Raw genomic sequence first — 17,833 nt, 5'->3', positions numbered from 1 at the left:
CAGGTGCCTAGATGAACAATTCATAGTTGATATAATATGGGAGCATTAAAAAAGCAAGAGACATTACTTTGCCAGCAAAAGTCCGTATAGTCAAGGCTATGGTTTTTCCATTAGTCTTGTACAGATGTGAGAGTTGGACTATAAAGAAAGCTGAGTGCCAAAGAATTGATGCTTTCAAACTATGGTGTTGGAGAATACTCTTGAGAGTCCCTTGGACTGGAGGGAGATCAAACCTGCCAATCCTAAAGGAAATCAGTCCTGAATATTCATTGGAAGGACTCATGTTGAAGCTGAAGCTCCAATACTTTGGCCACCTGATGTGAACAACTGACTCATTGGAAAAGACCCTGATGCTGGAAAAGATTGAAGACAGGAGGAGAAGGGGATGAAAGAGGATTAGATGGTTGTATGTTGTCACCGATTCAATGGACATGAGTTTGAGCAAGCTCTGGGATTTAGTGATGGACAGGGAAGCCTGGCGTGCTGCAGTCCATGGGGTCGCAAAGAGTCAGACAGGACCAAGTGACTGAACTGAATAATGTGGGAAAAGGAATAGGTCTAGGCGAGCATGCTGTGTTTGCAGGGACTGTGGAATAGCCCAAGAATGATGACAGTAGACATTAGGAAATCTATATGAATTTTATATTCATTTTTGAAAAATTTGGATGTGAAACTTTAATTGCCTTAACATTTTTGCTCTGATTGCCTCATATGCTTTCGTGCATCTTGTTAATGGTTCACAGACTCTTCCTGTTTATTCTGTAGAGCTACTCAACAAGGTGCATTTCTTTCCACAGTTCTGCCTTAGCCCTAGCTCAAATTTCCCTTCTAGGCCACTGCATCTTCTTTTAAAATGCTTTCCCAGCCTCCAAGCCTTTTTCCCTCACACCTATACCAGAGAGTGATCTCTTTCACATAAAGATCTTATCCCATCTGAAAAGCTTTGTTGGTTTCCTATTTCCAGTAGCATTGGGTCTCAACAGCAGACTGTTGACACAGTCTTAGGATGTACATAAGTCGATCTTAATAATAATTATTAATAAAGTTTATAATTGCAATAAAGTTTATACTTAAAATGTCCAGAAAATACATTTTATTAATATGAGTATATTAACACATAAACATCCTTCTGTGACAAAAGTTGTAGCTTGTATTAAAAAGAGCCTTGTACTTGTTTGTCGTCTTTACTGTGAGCTCATGAGCTCAATGACTACAGTTCCAAATTTTGCTTTCTGCTTGAGTTGTCTGATGTAACTCTCTGCACGTTGTAGGCACTCAGCAAGTATTTATTGATGCTATGTTGGATTATTGCATTTCACAGTCTATATGTTTATATATACTACAGATATATTTAAGAATATCTGTTTTATTATATTTTATATGTTTGAGATATATAGTCATTCCAGGTGGGTATTCTTTGCTGTTTAATATGTATTTTTATTCCACACCACAAACATGTTTGTGTTAATTAACACTTAATGGATTTTTTTGGTTCATTTGTCTAATGGTTTTTATATCATACATCAAGTTGAGTGAGATTTTACCTGGATGGAGAAGGGTGGAATGAATTATTTATTTCCAGACAGGAGTAATTGAAATTATCGTTCCTTGGATTAATCTGAAAACTTCAGGGAGGAAAAGCGATTTTAGAATTGTTTAGATGAAGATAGATGTTCCATTGTAGCTAACATTCAGTCTTTAAGAACTTATTTTAGAGGTTTATTTAAATGGTTATAATTTTTTACCCTGAAGTTTGTGTTGCTTTTTGACAGTTGTCTGTACTTTCACCCAGTGCCTTTGTTTTTGAAGTTATACCATTACATTGAAATTTTTCCTTGTACAAAATTGTGTCTATCTTCTTTGTGAATTCTCTAAGGCATCAGAGGAGGTCTGGCTCTTCCCCTCTCCATCTTTGCTGGAGAGGGAGTCTCAATTCTCTCAGACCTAAGATTCAGTCAGTTATTTGACCTTGACCTTTACACCTTTTTATACTCATCTTAATAAGACTGTGATAACCTTCTTAAGCTTTGGAAATTTTTAAAATAGGTTTACCATCTCTTTTTGCTGATTGAACATATGTCCAGCTCTTTGCAACTCCGTGGACTGCAGCATGCCAGGCTTCCCTGGACATCACCATCTCCCGGAGTTTGCCCAAGTTTATGTCCATTGAGTTAGTGATACCATCCAACCATCTCATCTTCTGTCATCCCCTTCTCCTCCTGCCTTCAATCTTTCCCAGCATCAGGGTTTTTTCCAATGAGTCAGCTGTTCTCATCAGGTGGCTAAAGTATTGGAGCTTCAGCTTCAACATCAGTCCTTCCAATGAGTATTCAGGGTTGATCTCCTTTCAGTCCAAGGGACTCAAGAGTCTTCTTCAGCACCACAGTTCGGAATCAATTCTTTGGCACTCAGCCTTCTTTATGGTTCAGCTCTCACATCTGTACATGACTACTGGAAAGACCATAGCCTTGACTATATGGACCTTTGTTGACAATGTGATGTCTTTGCTTTTTAATACACTGTCTAGGTTTGTCATAGCTTTCCTGCCAAGAAGCAATCATCTTCTAATTGCATGACTGCAATCACCATCTGCAGTGATTTTAGAGTCTAAGAAGAGGCAATCTCTCACTGCTTCTACCTTTTCCCTTTCTATTTGTTGTAAAGTGATGGAACCAGATGCTATGATCTTAGTTTGTTTTTTTTTTAATATTGAGTTTTAAGTCATCGTTTTCACTCTCCTCTTTCACCCTTATCAAAAGAGTCTTTTGTTCCTCTTTGTTTTCTGCCATTAAAGTGGTATCATCTGCATTTCTGAGGTTGCTGATTTCTCTCCCAGAAATCTTGATTCCAGCTTGTAACTCATCCAGCCTGGCATTTTGCATGATGTGTTCTGTGTATATGTGATCTGTTAAATAAACAGAGTGGCAATAAACAGCCTTGTACTCCTTTCTCAATTTTGAACCAGTCAGTTGTTCCATATAAGGTTCTAACTGTTGAGATAGTAACGAAGCAGCCTTATGTGGCCCTACACAGATGATTCAGCAGCTACTTTTTAATTGTTATGAATGTTTTGCTGAGGTTTCTCAAAGTTTCATCTCCACATTTAGCAGTAATACTTAGATATATATCTGGCATTTTTTTAAAGTGTCTTTTTTTCTGGTCTTACAGGGAAATTCACAGACCCTGCATTTCCTAACATATTTTTCTTGGACTTAGAGGAAGAGACATCTGTGGAGTGTGGCATAGCATTTTCTCCCAAAGAAGTAAGTTCAGCGTTCTATTATTCATATTACTGGAGAGCAGTGGAGTTAAAATAATCCTAACTAAGAAGCTATCAAAGGTGGCTAAGCTCTTTTTGTAGTGGATCATGTTCTACTTGTGAGCATGCCTGCGTTCAGTAAAATGGTTGCCAGTGGAGTCTGGCTTCATGCTTGCAATGTATCTCAGGAGGTAGAGAGGACACACACAAGCATTCTGTATGGGTTTTGGTCTCAATTATGCTTTCTGGAAAATTTAAGATATGACATGTTGTGAAGGAGAGCAAAGTTGAGGCTAACCCCCAAATCACTGATATTCGAGCAAGCATGTGCTTTGTGCTTATCTTTGAGTAGGGTGTGCCTGAGGCTGTTGGAACCATCACCTGAAATCACCAAAGACATGCAGTGAAGATTTAAGAGGGGTAAGGCAATGGCAACCAACTCCAGTACTCTTGCCTGGAGAATCCCATGGGCAGAAGAGCCTGGTGGGCTGCAGTCCATGGGGTCGCGAAGAGTCGGACACAACTGAGCTACTTCACTTTCACTTTTCACTTTCATGCATTGGAGAAGGAAACGGCAATCCACTCCAGTGTTCTTGCCTGGAGAATCCCAGGGACGGCGGAGCCTGGTGGGCTGCCGTCCATGGGGTCGCACAGAGTCACATGACTGAAGCGACTTAGCAGCAGTAGCAGCAGCAGCAGCTATGCCACTGGTTATTGGATAGCATTCCTTGATGTTCAGTGATTTAAAAATGTCAACAAAAATAACAAAGGAAGAAAATCAAAGGAAAAAAAAAAACCTTTCCTAGAATGTGCCCATGAGGAAAGGATACCACTGGAAATGTTTCAGGGACAATCTGTGATATTTGAAGGCAACAGAAGTGCCAAAGAGAGAACTTCCTGCTACCATTATATGGAAAGGCATGTTGCCGTATCCTTCCAAACAAGAATCAGACTGTTTATATGGCAATTAGAGTACAAGACTCTTATGTCAAAACATTTTTTTATGTCCCAGCATAACTGGCATGATGCCTTGTACCCAATTGGTATAGATAGAATAAGTGAAAGGAATTAATAACACAATAAGAAGATGTACTGAATGCTAACAAAGTATATCTTTAGTAACACATTTCTAAGTAATGTTACTAAACTACAGAGTTTACTGAGATTAAAATCTTATTTTTGAAGCAATAATAGCTGTTATTTAGCTTTCAAGAGGAAAAAAGTTAAGAAAATATAATGATACATTAAGATTTGAGAAGATACTAAAGATTAATTTTGCCTTCTTAGTTACAATACATTAATTGGGATATATGCTGTGGGTGCACATATGGTTCACATAGAATTATACTGTCTACAGAGTTCACTATGGTCTGTTTTATTTTTTATCAAGATAATTGCTTTACAGAATTTTGTTGTTTTCTGTCAAACCTCAACATGTATCAGCTGTAGGTGTGTGTGTGTATATATATATATAAATCCCCTCCCTTTTGAACCTCCCTCCCATCTCCCACCCCATCCCACCCCTCTAGATTGATACAGAGCCCCTGTTTGAGTTTCCTGAGCCATACAGCAAATTCCCATTGGCTATCTATTTTACATATGGTAATGTAAGTTTCCATGTTACTCTTTCCACACATCTCACCCTCTCCTCCCCTCGCCCCATGTCCGTAAGTCTGTTCTATATGTCTGTTTCTCCACTGCTGCCCTGTAAGTAAATTCTTCAGTACGACTTTTCTAGATTCTATATATAATAGAATACGATATTTATCTTTCTCCTTCTGATTCACTTCACTCTGTGTCATAGGTTCTAGGTTCATCCACCTCATCAGAACTGACTCAAATGCATTCCTTTTTATGGCTGAGTAAGATTCCCTTGGGTATATGTACCACAACTTCTTTTGCCATTCATCTGTCGATGGATATCTAGGTTGCTTCCATGTTCTGGCTATTGTAAATAGTGCTGCAATGAACAATGGGATACATGTGTCTCTTTCAGTTTTGGTTTCCTCAGGGTATATGCCTAGGAGTGGGATTGCTGGGTCATATAGTGGTTTTATTCCTAGTTTTTAAGGAATCTCCATACGGTCTTCCATAGAGGCTGTATCAATTTACCTTCCCACCAACAGTGCAAGAGCATTCCCTTTTCTCTACATCCTCTCCAGTATTTATTGTTTGTAGACTTACTGGTGTGACCATTCTGACTGGTCTGAGGTGATATCTCATTGTAGTTTTGATTTGTATTTCTCTCATAATGAGCAGTGTTGAGCATCTTTTATGTTTGTTAGTCATCTGTCTTCTTTGGAGAAATGTCTGTTTAGGTCTTTTTCCCACTTTTTGATTGGGTTGTTATTTTTTGGCACTAAGTTGTATGAGCTGCTTATATATTTTGGAAATTAATCCTTTATCAATTGTTTCATTTGCTATTATTTTCTCCCATTGTGAGGGCTGTCTTTTCACCTTGCTTATAGTTTCCTTTGTGGTATAAAAGCTTTTAAGGTTAATCAGGTCCCACTTGTTTACTTTTGTTATTTCTATTACTCTAGGAGGTGGGTCATAGAGGATCTGGCTTTAATTTATGTCATTGAGTGTTCTGCCTATGTTTTCCTCTAAGAGTTTTATAGTTTCTGGTGTTACATTTAGGTCTTTAATCCATTTTGAGTTTATGTTTGTGTATGGTGTTTGGAAGTGTTCTAATTTCATTCTTTTATATGTAACTGTCCATTTTTTCATCATCATTTATTGAAGAGACTGTCTTTGCCCCATTGTATATTCTTGCCTCCTTTGTCAAAAATAAGGTACCCATAGGAGCATAGGTTTATTTCTGGCCTTTCTATCTTGTTCCATTGGTCTAGATTTCCGTTTTCATGCCAGTACCATACTGTCTTGATGACTGTAGCTTTGTAGTATAATCTGAAGTCAGGAAGGTTGATTCCTCCAGGTCCATTCTTCTTTCTCAAGACTGCTATTTGGGGTCTTTTGTGTTTCCATATGAATTGTGAAATTTTTTGTTCTAGTTCTGTGAAAAATGCCATTGGTAATTTGATAGGGATCACATTGAATCTGTAGATTGCATTTGGTAGTATAGTCATTTTCACAATATTGATTCTTCCTACCTGGGAACATGGAATATCTCTCCATCTGTTTGTCATCTTTGATTTCTTTCATCAGTGTCTTATAATTTTCTGTGTACAGTTCTTTTGTCTCCTAAGGTAAGTTTATTCCTTGATATTTAATTCTTTTTGTTGCAGTGGTGGATGGGATTGATTCCTTAATTTCTCTCTGATTTTTCATTGTTAGTATATAGAAATGTGAGTGATTTCTGTGTATTGATTTTGTATCCTGTACCTTAGCTAAATTCACTGATTAGCTCAAGTAATTTTCTGATACTATCTTTAGGGCTTTCTGTGTACAGTATTGTGTCATCTGCAAACAGTGAGAGCTTTGCTTCTTCTTTTCTGATCTGGATTCTTTTTATTTATTTTTCTTCTCTGATTGCTGTAGCTAGGACTTCCAGAACTATGTTGAATAGCAATGATGAAAGTGCACACCCTTGTCTTGTTTCTGATCTTAGGGAGAATGCTTTTAGTTTTTCACCATTGAGGATAATCTTTACTGTAGGCTTATCATATATGGCCTTTACTATGTTGAGATAGGTTCCTTCTATGCCCATTCTTTGAAGAGTTTTAATCATAAATGTGTGCCGAATTTTGTCAAAGGCTTTTTCTGCATCTATTGAGATTATCATATGGTTTTTATCTTTCAGTTTGTTAATATGGTATATCACATTGATTGATTTGCATATATTGAAGAATCCTTGCATCCCTGGAATAAACCCAACTTGATCATGGTGTATGAGCTTTTTGATGTGTTCCTGAATTCTGATTGCTAAAATTTTGTTGAGGATTTTTGCATCTATGTTCATCAGTGATATTGACCTGTAGTTTTTTTTGTGTGTGTTGTCTTTGTCTGCTTTTGGTATCAGGGTGATGGTGGCCTTGTAGAATGAGTTTGGAAGTGTTCCTTCCTCTGAAATTTTTTGAAAGAGTTTTAGAAGGATAGGTATTACCTCTTTTCTAAATATTTAATAAAATTCTCCTGTGAAGCCGTCTGGTCCTGAGCATTTGTTTTCTGGGAGATTTTTGATCACAGCTTCAGTTTCAGTGCTTGTAATTGGGGTGTTCATAATTTCTATTTCTTCCTGGTTCAGTCTTGGAAGATTGAACTTTTCTAAGAATCTGTCCATCTCTTCCAGGTTATCCATTTTATTGCCATACAGTTGTTCATAATAGTCTCTTATAATCCTTTGTATTTCTGCATTGTCTGTTGTAACCTCTCCTTTTCCATTTCTAACTTTGTTGATTTGATTCTTCTCCCTTTTTTTTCTTGATGAGTCTTGCTAAAGGTTTGTCAATTAATCTTCTCAAAGAACCAGCTTTTAGTTTTATTAATCTTCACTACTGTTTCTTTCATTTCTTTTTCATTTATTTCTGCTCGGATCATTATGATTTCTTTCCTTCTACTAATTTTGGGGTGTTTTGTTCTTTTTCCAGTTGCTTTAGGTGTAAAGTTAGGCTGTCTATTTGATGTTTTTCTTGTTTCTTGAGGTAGGATTGTATTGCTATAAAATTTCCTCTTAGAGCTGCTTTTGCTGCATCCCATAGGTTTTGAGTTGTCATGTTTTCATTATCATTTGTTTCTAGAAATATTTTGATTTCCCTTTTGATTTCTTCAGTAACCTGTTGGTTATTTAGAAATGTATTGTTTAATCTCCATGCGTTTGTGTTTTTAGTTTTTTTCTTGTAATTGATATCTAGTCTCATAGCATTTTGGTCAGAGAAGATGCTTGATATGATTTCAATTTTCTTAAATTTCCTGAGGTTTGATTTGTGACCCAAGATGTGGTCTATCCTGGAGAATGTTCATGTGCACTTAAGAAGGTGTATTCCTTCTGCATTTGGATGGAAGGTCCTGAAGATTTCAAGGAGATCCTTCTCATCTAATGTATCATTTAAGACTTGGGTTTCCTTATTAATTTTCTGGTTTTTCCATCTGCCCATTGGTGTGAGTGGGGTGTTAAAGTCTCCTGCTATTATTGTGTTACTGTCAAATTACTCCTTTTATGTCTGTTAGTGTTTGTCTTATGTATTGAGGTGCTCCTATGTTGGGTGAATAGATATTTACAATTGTTATGTCTTCCTCTTGGATTGATCCCTTGACCATTATGTAGTGTCCTTCCTTATCTCTTGTAATCTTCTTTACTTTAAGGTCTATTTTGTCTGATATGAGGTTTGCTCCTCCAGCTTTCTTTTGCTTCCCAATTACATGGAATGTATTTTTCCATCCTCTCACTTTCAGTCTATATGTGTCTTTAGGTCTGAAGTGGGTTTCTTGTAGACAGCATGTATATGGGTCTTATTTTTGTATCCATTCAGCCAGTCTGTGTCTTTTGGTTGGAGCATTTAATCTGATTACATTTAAAGTAATTATTGATATATATATTCCCATTGCCATTTTCTTAATTGTTTTTGGTTAATTGTGTAGATCTTTTCCTTCTCTTCTGTTTCTTGACCATCAGTTCAGTTCAGTCGCTCAGTCGTGTCTGACTTTGCGACCCCATGGAGTGCAGCACACCAGGCTTCCCTGACCATCACCAACTCCCAGAGTTTACTCAAACTCATGTCCATTGAGTCGGTGATGCCATTTAATCATCTCATCCTCTGTCGTCCCCTTCTCCTACCTTCACTCTTTCCAAGTATCAGGGTCTTTTCAAATGAGTCAGTTATTTGCATCAGGTGGCGAAAGAATTGGAGTTTCAGCTTCAGCATCAGTCCTTCCAATGAATATTCAGGACTGACTTCCTCTAGGATGGACTGGTTGGATCTCCTTGCAGTCCAAGGGACTCTCAAGAGTCCTCTCCAACACCACAGTTCAAAGGCATCTGTTCTTCGGCACTCAGCTTTCTTTATAGTCCAACTCTCACATCCATATATGACTACTGGTAAAACCATAGCTTTGACTAGACGGACCTTTGTTGACAAAGTAATGTCTCTGCTTTTTAATATGCTGTCTAGTTTGGTCATAGTTTTTCTTCCAAGGAGCAAGCATCTTTTCATTTCATGGCTGCAGTCACCATCTGCAGTGACTTTGGTTTCCAAAAAAATAGTCTGTCATAAAACCTTTTAACATTTGTTGTAAAGCTGGTTTGGTGGTACTGAATTCTTTTAACTTTTGCTTGTCTGAAAAGCTTTTTATTTCTCCATCAATTTTGAATGAGAACCTTGCTGGATACAGTAATCCTGGTTGTAGATTTTTCCTTTTCAGTACTTTAAATATATCCTGCCATTCCCTTCTGGCCTGCAGTTTCTGCTGAAAGATCAGCTGTTAAATGTGTGGGGTTTCCCTTTTATGTTACTTGTTGCTTTTCCTTTGCTGCGTTTAATATTCTTTCTTTGTGTTTAGTCTTTGTTAGATTGATTAGTATGTGTCTTGGCATGTTTCTCCTTGGGTTTATCCTGTATGGAACTCTTTGCAGCTCTTGGACTTGATTGACTATTTCCTTTTCCATGTTGGGGAAATTTTCAACTATAATCTCTTCAAAAATTTTGTTATACCCTCTATTTTTCTCTTCTTCTTCTGGGACCTCTATAATTTGAATGTTGGTGCATTTGATATTGTCCCTGAGGTCTGCGCAATTATCCTCAGTGGTTTTTATTCTTTTTACTTTATTCTGCCCTTCAGAAGTTATTTCCACCATTTTATCTTCCAGCTCACTGATTCATTCTCCTGTTTCAGATATTCTGCTATTGATTCCTTCTAGAGTATTTTTAATTTCAGTAACTGTGTTGTTTGTCTCTGTTTATTCTTTAATTCTTCTAGGTCTTTGTTAATTGATTCTTGCATTTTCTCCATTTTGTTTTCAAGGTTTTTGATCATCTTTACTATCATTATTCTGAATTATTTTTCCAGTAGTTTGCCTATTTCCTCTTCAGTTATTTGGACTTCTGTATTTCTAGTTTGGTCCTTCATTTATGTAGTATTTGTCTGCCTTTTCTTTCTTTTTTTTTTTTTTTTTGAAATTATTGTGTTTGAAGTCTCCTTTTCCCAGGCTTCAGGGTTGAATTCCTTCTTCCTTTTGGTTTCTGCCCTCCTAAGGTTAGTCCAGTGGTTTGTGTAAGCTTCATATAGGGTGAGATTTGTGCTGAGTTGTTGTTCATTTGTTTGTTTTTCCTCTGATGGGCAAGGCTGAGTGAGGTGGTAATCCTGTGCTGATGATTGGGTTTGTATTTTTGTTTTGTTTTGTTGTTTAGATGAGGCATCCTGCACAGGGTGATACTGGTGGTTGGGTGATGCCCAGTGTTGTCTTCAAGTGGTTTCTTTTGTGTGAGTTCTCACTATTTGATACTCCCTAGGTTTAGTTCTCTGGTAGTCTAGGGTCTTAGAGTCAGTGCTCCCACTCCAAAGGATCAGGGCTGGATCTCTTGTATTAAAAAGTGAATCCATATGTTTCTGACTCCAAGTCACAGGACTGGCAGGAAAGCCACCTGATTTGACAGCAGAACTCTCCCCAGGCAGGAAGCATCAGGTACCTGATCCTGAAGAGGAGTATCCTGATGATGGTGAAAGGTTGTTGCTGAACCCGAAAGACACCGGGATTCTTGGCCTCCTGAGGAAAAGAATTCAATCCAGGGCCAGAGACAAGGCTTGATCGCTCAGAGCTTTGGTGTAATAAAGTTTTATTAAAGTATAAAAGAGATTCAGAAAGTTCTGACATAGACATCAGAAGGGGGCAGAAAGAGTGCCCCCTCACTAGTGTTAGCAATGGAGTTATATACTTTTAATTAGTTACTATAGTGAATCAAAAGAATGTCTGGAGGTTGTAAAGACCTTACTAGACCCACTCCCATAATCTACATTTTAAGCTAACAGAATTAGCTGGAAGGTTTTTTCCAGAAACTGTCCTCAAGCAGGATACATTATTGTTGTATAATCCTAAGGAATGTAGAGGGAAAAAAGTTTGTTCTTTCCTCCTCCTTGAGAATTCCAGATCCCTCTCTCCTTGGGGACCCCTGGACTTCTTATCAACCTGCCTAGGAATTGACTCTCTCAATGGGATTTAAGGTGCTAATGCAGGGGAAAAAGCAGCAGCAGCTCACACGGAGTAGGTGCTCGGGTGCAGTCATCACTTGCTTCCTTCCTCCTTCTGGTTCCAGGAATGTGTTTTATTCTGGAACATGATGCCACATCACTGCTCTGTGTTCCCAGCTTCCATTCTAGCTTCGCAAGGTGTCACTGACGTTCTTAAGAGGAAGAATTGACTAGCCTGTCCCTTCTTCATGTTTCATCACAGGGTTGGTCCTGGGTATCCATGAGATGAGTAGCTCTCCATTCCTTAGAAGTTTCTATAGAGGACTTAACTGGATTCAGTCAGATATACTGTCCAGATGGTCTTGACAACACCTACTCTCCCAAGACTAGGTGTGAGGCAGCTTCCAGCTCTGGAAAAGACAGAGGAACTCCCATCACAAAGACAGAGGACAGGGTCAGACCCTCAGGTTACGCTGTGGAGCTCTGGTGTCAGCCAGCCGTCCTGTTCTAGTTTTGACTAGTATAGGCTACTTTTCTGATATTAAAGAAGATGAAAAATTTTACTTTTATATACATTGTTGCATTATACAACATTATGATGTATACCATACTATGTTTGATTTTCACAGGTTTAGTATATAATATTCATCTATTCAATACATCCATGGACCAATGACATTTAGATAGATACTGTTTAGCAAGGTAAACCAGAAGAAAGAGAACATCTTTGCTTTTTTGAAAAAATCACTTTAGGAATAATTTCCTTTGGCCTAATTTAGGCTGTCAGATAATATCAGAATACTAATGTTATTTAGATTTTCCTTTTATCTTTTCAGCAGAGGATTTTGAAGTGCATGGCATATTGTCAAATTGTTACAATTATTTGTTGAATAACACAATCTGTGACTTTCTTATTTTAAACAAAAGCATAATTAACAAGTTATTTAAAGAGATTCAGAGGATGTTTATCTTCTTAATTTTTGCAGTGTTTTAATATCTTTCAAAGCCTGCTCAACTCTCACATTTCCTAACCATTTGCAGATTTTCTCAGCATCAACTTACATTTCAATCTTGCATATCAATAATATTCTCCTGGTTATTTAAGTCTTTTGTCAAAATTAAATGGGAATTTTAGAAGGCAGAAAGAAAACATAAACAATAAATAAATCCTGATAAATAACAATAACCATTGCTTGTATTTTGGAGTGTCTTTGTTTCTTCTATCTCTAATTATAATGAAATAATACTTTATGAACATTTTTAACCTGTACTTTTTTTAGTGAATGTATTAATTTAAATGTTATGAATTGCTTTTTGTATCATCAAATATTCTAAATGTAATTTAATTTTTAAGGATGATATTTTATGGCTATACTATGTTAGCATTATTAAACTAAGATTTTTTTGCAAACTAAGTTATTATACTTAAGATTTTTCCATTTTTTTGACTTTATAAATGATTCTGTAAGAAATGTCGTTGTAGATAACTGTTTTCATGTTATATGCTTTCGTTATATTTTCCTAGAAGTAAAAAAATTGGATCAAACTCTATGTACATATTTTAGGCTGCCGATATATGTTGTCAAATTGCTCTTCAGAAAGGTTATATTAATAGTATTAGCAACTAGTAACAGTAAATGTTGCTTACTTTCTTCTTTCATTGTGCAACTAGGATGCATCAATTATATATATAATTGGTGTATAGTATATATATATACAGTATATATGTAGTGTAGTATATACATCATCAGTGTATATAGTATTCTGCCAGCCCCATAGGTGAAAGGTGAATTTTTAAATTGCATTTAATATTCTTTGATTCTTCTTGCATAATAAGGCACCATACAATAGTAATGATTTATTTGCTAACAATTTGACCTGCTTGCTACTATTAATAATGGTAACATTATATTGATTGATTTTTGTATGTTATGGAGTATAATCCTTTTTATATATTTCTGGATAGCTTCCTAGTATTATCTTAAATTTTGCATCCCTATTCATAAGGAGTATTGGTCTATAGTTTTCTTTCCTTCAGCTGTCTTTGTCTGGTTTTAGTATCAGGGTAATAGTGACTTCTTAGAATGAGTTGAGAAGAGTTTTCTCCTCTTCTATTTTTGAAACAATTATGAAGGATTGTTCAGTTCAGTTCAGTCGCTCAGTCATGTCCGACTCTGTGACCCCATGAACCACAGCACGCCAGGCCTCCCTGTCCATCACCAACTGCCAGAGTCTACCCAAACCCATGTCCATTGAGTCGGTGATGCCATCCAGCCATCTCATCCTCTGTCGTCCCCTTCTCCTCCTGCCCTCAATCTTTCCCAGTATCAGGGTCTTTTCCAATGAGTCAGCTCTTCACATCAGGTGGCCAAAGTATTGGAGTTTCAGCTTCAACATCAGTCCTTCCAATGAACACCCAGGACTGATTTCCCTTAGGATGGACTGGTTGGATCTCCTTGTAGTCCAAGGGACTCTCAAGAGTCTTCTCCAACACCACAGTTCAAAAGCATCAATTCTTTAGTGCTCAGCTTTCTTCATAGTCCAACCCTCACATCCATACATGACTACTGGAAAAACCATAACCTTAACTAGATGGACGTTTATTGACAAAGTAATGCCTCTGCTTTTTAATATGCTGTCTAGGTTGTTCATAACTTTCCTTCCAAGGAGTAAGTGTCTTTTAATTTCATGGCTGCAATCACCATCTGCAGTGATTTTGGAGCCCAAAAAAATAAAGTCAGCCACTGTTTCCCCATCTATTTCCCATGAAGTGATGGGACCAGATGCCATGATCTTAATTTTCTGAATGTTGAGCTTTAAGCCAACTTGCCTTTTCTCCTCTTTCACTTTCATCAAGAGACTCTTTAGTTCTTCTTCACTTTCTGCCATAAGGGTGGTGTCATCTGCATATCTGAGGTTATTGATATTTCTCCCGGCAATCTTGATTCCAGCTTGTGCTTCTTCCAGCCCAGTGTTTCTCATGATGTGCTCTGCATATTAGTTAAATAAGCAGGGAGACAATATACAGCCTTGACATCCTCCTTTTCCTATTTGGAACCAGTCTGTTGTTCCATGTCCAGTTCTAACTGTTGCTTCTTGACCTGCATTCTCAAGAGGCAGGTTTCTCAAGAGGCAGGCCAAGTGGTCTGGTATTCCCATCTCCTTCAGAATTTTCCACAGTTTATTGTGATTCACACAGTCAAAGTCTGAAAGGATGTATTCTTCTTTATATTAGTGATATATTTCGTCATTGAAGTCATCTGATATTGGGCTTTATCTGTCATCAATTCAGTCCTATTCAGTAGCTCAGTTGTGTCTGACTCTTTGCAACCCCATAGACTGCATCATGTCAGGCCTCCCTGTCCATCACCAATTCCTGGAGCTTACTAAAACCCATGTCCATTGAGTCGGTGATACCATCCAACCATCTCATCCTCTGTTGTCCCCTTCTCCTCCTGCCTTCAATCTTTCCTAGCATCAGGGTCTTTTCGAGTGAGTCGGTTCTTCACATCAGGTGGCCAAAGTATTGGAGCCTCAGCTTCAGCATCAGTCCTTCCAATGAATGTTCAGGACTGGTTTCCTTTAGGATGGACTGGTTGGATCTCCTTGCAGTCCAAGGGACTCTCGAATCTTCTCCAACACCACGTTTCAAAAGTATCAGTTCTTTGGCTCTCAGCTTTCTTGATGGTCCAATCCATACATGGAAAAACCATGTTTTGTCATATGTTTACTAAATAATTCAGTCTATTAGCTATATTAAGGTTTTGTATTTTTTAATTATAATAATCCTTTAATTGATAATTATATAATACTTAGAGTTTATAAAGTACCCTCCTATCTGATATCAATTTCCATTTGAATCCAATAAGACAAGCATTGAGACCTTAGATTTTTCTCCTTTTTCCAGTTGTAGAAGCTGATGCACAGTGAGGCTAAGGGACTTGTCAAGACTAGGTGTTGGTGAGGTATAGAGCTTAGATGTAAACGTTATATTCTCAGCCTCCTGGCCTGTCATGATACCATGTTAGGAATCCAAATATGATGAAGAATACTATATATTTCTGTAGCCTATAGAAAAAAAATTTTCATATACTTTTTTGAGGCTTATTACTTTCCTTCTAGTCATTAGCATTCAGAATCTTCAATTTCATAAAGTTGCCATCATCAAAATGTCAGTGACCATTTTTCTATAATCTCTTTTCTGTTCCATTTTGCATATTCATAGGGAGAAATTTGTAGTCATAGTTTGTTTCTTCGGCTTCCCTGATGGCTCAGACAGTAAAGTGTCTGCCTGCAATGCAGGAGACCCGGGTTCGATCCCTGGGTCAGGAAGATCCCCTGGAGAAGGAAATGGCAACCCACTCCAGTACTCTTGCCTGGAAAATTTCCATAGACTGAGGAGACTGTTTGGCTACAGTCCATGGGGTTGCAAAGAGTCGGACACGACTGAGCAACTTCACTTTGTTTCTTCTGTTATTAAGTGTGGTTGGTGGATAATTATCCTATGCTTAAGCCTTTAATTGTATATACAAGAGTATTTGTAGAAATTAATAAAACCTATAATACAGTGGAAAGAAAGAAAAGTAATTGACAGAAATTGTCAGGATTTTGTAGAATATTGGGAAATACTATTGTGAATTAAAAAGATACAAATCTGAACAAGACAACTCAGAAAACCAAATATATGTCATTGAACATGTCATGATTTTGTTAGTCAATACAGTATATTTGCCATCCCAGGCCTTAAATATGAATAGCATTTCTGTGTCAGATCAAATCATAGATAATCTTTTGTTTTTAACTTTTGCATATATTTCTCTTAGTAAAAATTTATAGCATCCACAACAAAAAGAGAGTTCCTCTTCTTTCTCATTTTTCAATTCTTTCTTTGTTGGTATTGCCTCTTAGATTTTAGATAGATTTTACATGATTTTCCTCTGTCTAATGCCTTGCTTAGGATGGGGGCCATTGAATGTTGGTTTAATTTGATATCACTCATTCTGATATGAACGGATGTTCCTTTAGTATTTATATTTTCTCTTTTGAGAACTTTCTGTTCTGCTGAAAGTACTCTGACTTCCCTTGATAAACTAAGGCCAATAGTTCTTCCCTACTTTCCCCTGCCCCCACCTTCATCTTTATTTTAAAAGTTTTCTCTTCTTCTGGGTGAGTTTCCATGTTTATTTATTGAGATATAATTAACATACAACATGCATTAATTTTCAAGGTATGACATGGTATTTTGATATATGCATATGTTATGGAATGATTACCACAATAAGTTAAGCTAACATCCAACACCACAAGTAGTTACAATTTTTTTTCTTGTGATGAGAACTTTAAAAAAAAATTAATTAATTTACTTTAATTGGAGGCTAATTACTTTACAATATTGTAGTGGTTTTTGTCATACATTGACATGAATCAGCCATGGGTGTACATGTGTCCCCCATCCTGAACCCCCTCCTGCCTCCCTCCCCATCCCATCCCTCAGGGTCGTCCTAGTGCACCAGCCCTGAGCGCCCTGCCTCATGCATGGAACCTGGACTGGCGATCTATCTCACATATGGTAATATACGTGTTTCAATGCTATTCTCTCAAATCATCCCACCCTCGCCTTCTCCCACAGAGTCCAAATGTCTGTTCTTTACATCTGTGTCTCTTTTGCTGTCTCACATATAGGGTCATCTTTCTAAATTCCATATATATGTGTTAATATACTGTATTGGTATTTTTCTTTCTGACTTACTTCACTCTGCATAATAAGCTCCAGTTTCGTCCTCCTCATTAGAACTGATTCAAATACATTCTTTTTAATAGCTGAGTAATATTCCACAGTATATATATGAACCACAGCTTTCTTATCCATTCTTCTGCTGATGGACATCTAGGTTGCTTCCATGTCCTGGCTATTATAAACAGTGCTGAGATGAACATTGGGGTACATGTGTCTCTTTCACTTCTGGTTTTCTCAGTGTGTATGCCCAGCAGTGTGATTGCTGGGTCGTATGGCAGTTCTATTTCCAGTTTTCTAAGGAATCTCCACACTGTTCTCCATAGTGGCTGTACTAGTTTGCATTCCCACCAACAGTGTAAGAGGCTTTCCTTTTCTCCGTACCCTCTCCAGCATTTATTGTTTGTAGACTTTTGGATAGCAGCCATTCTGACTGGCGTGAGATGATACCTCATTGTGGTTTTGATTTGCATTTCTCTGATAATGAGTGATGTTGAGCATCTTTTCATGTGTTTGTTAGCCATCTGTATGTCTTCTTTGGAGAAATGTCTGTGTAGTTCTTTGGCGCATTTTTTTATTGGGTCGCTTATTTTTCTGGAATTGAGCTGCTTGTATACTTTTGAGATTAATCCTTTGTCAGTTGCTTTGTTTGCTATTATTTTCTCCCATTCTGAAGACTGTCTTTTCACCTTACTTATGGTTTCCTTTGTAGTGCAAAAGCTTTTAAGTTTAATTAGGTCCCATTTGTTTATTTT

The 17,833-nt window shown here is 37.4% G+C and overlaps 1 protein-coding gene across 1 annotated transcript in view; it reads left to right on the top strand.

The window, feature by feature from the left end:
- The window catches only part of CFAP47 (cilia and flagella associated protein 47), a 479,971-nt gene that overhangs the window by 70,027 nt on the left and 392,111 nt on the right, over positions 1–17,833 (top strand). The window contains exon 21 of the mRNA XM_043897451.1: positions 3,169–3,263. Within this exon, the coding sequence (XP_043753386.1) occupies positions 3,169–3,263 (95 nt within the window). The remainder of the gene's footprint in view (positions 1–3,168; positions 3,264–17,833) is intronic.

The sequence above is a fragment of the Cervus elaphus genome, chromosome X, assembly GCF_910594005.1.
Source record: "Cervus elaphus chromosome X, mCerEla1.1, whole genome shotgun sequence".
Lineage (NCBI taxonomy): Eukaryota > Metazoa > Chordata > Mammalia > Artiodactyla > Cervidae > Cervus > Cervus elaphus.
This window is presented reverse-complemented; position numbering and strand designations above follow the sequence as displayed.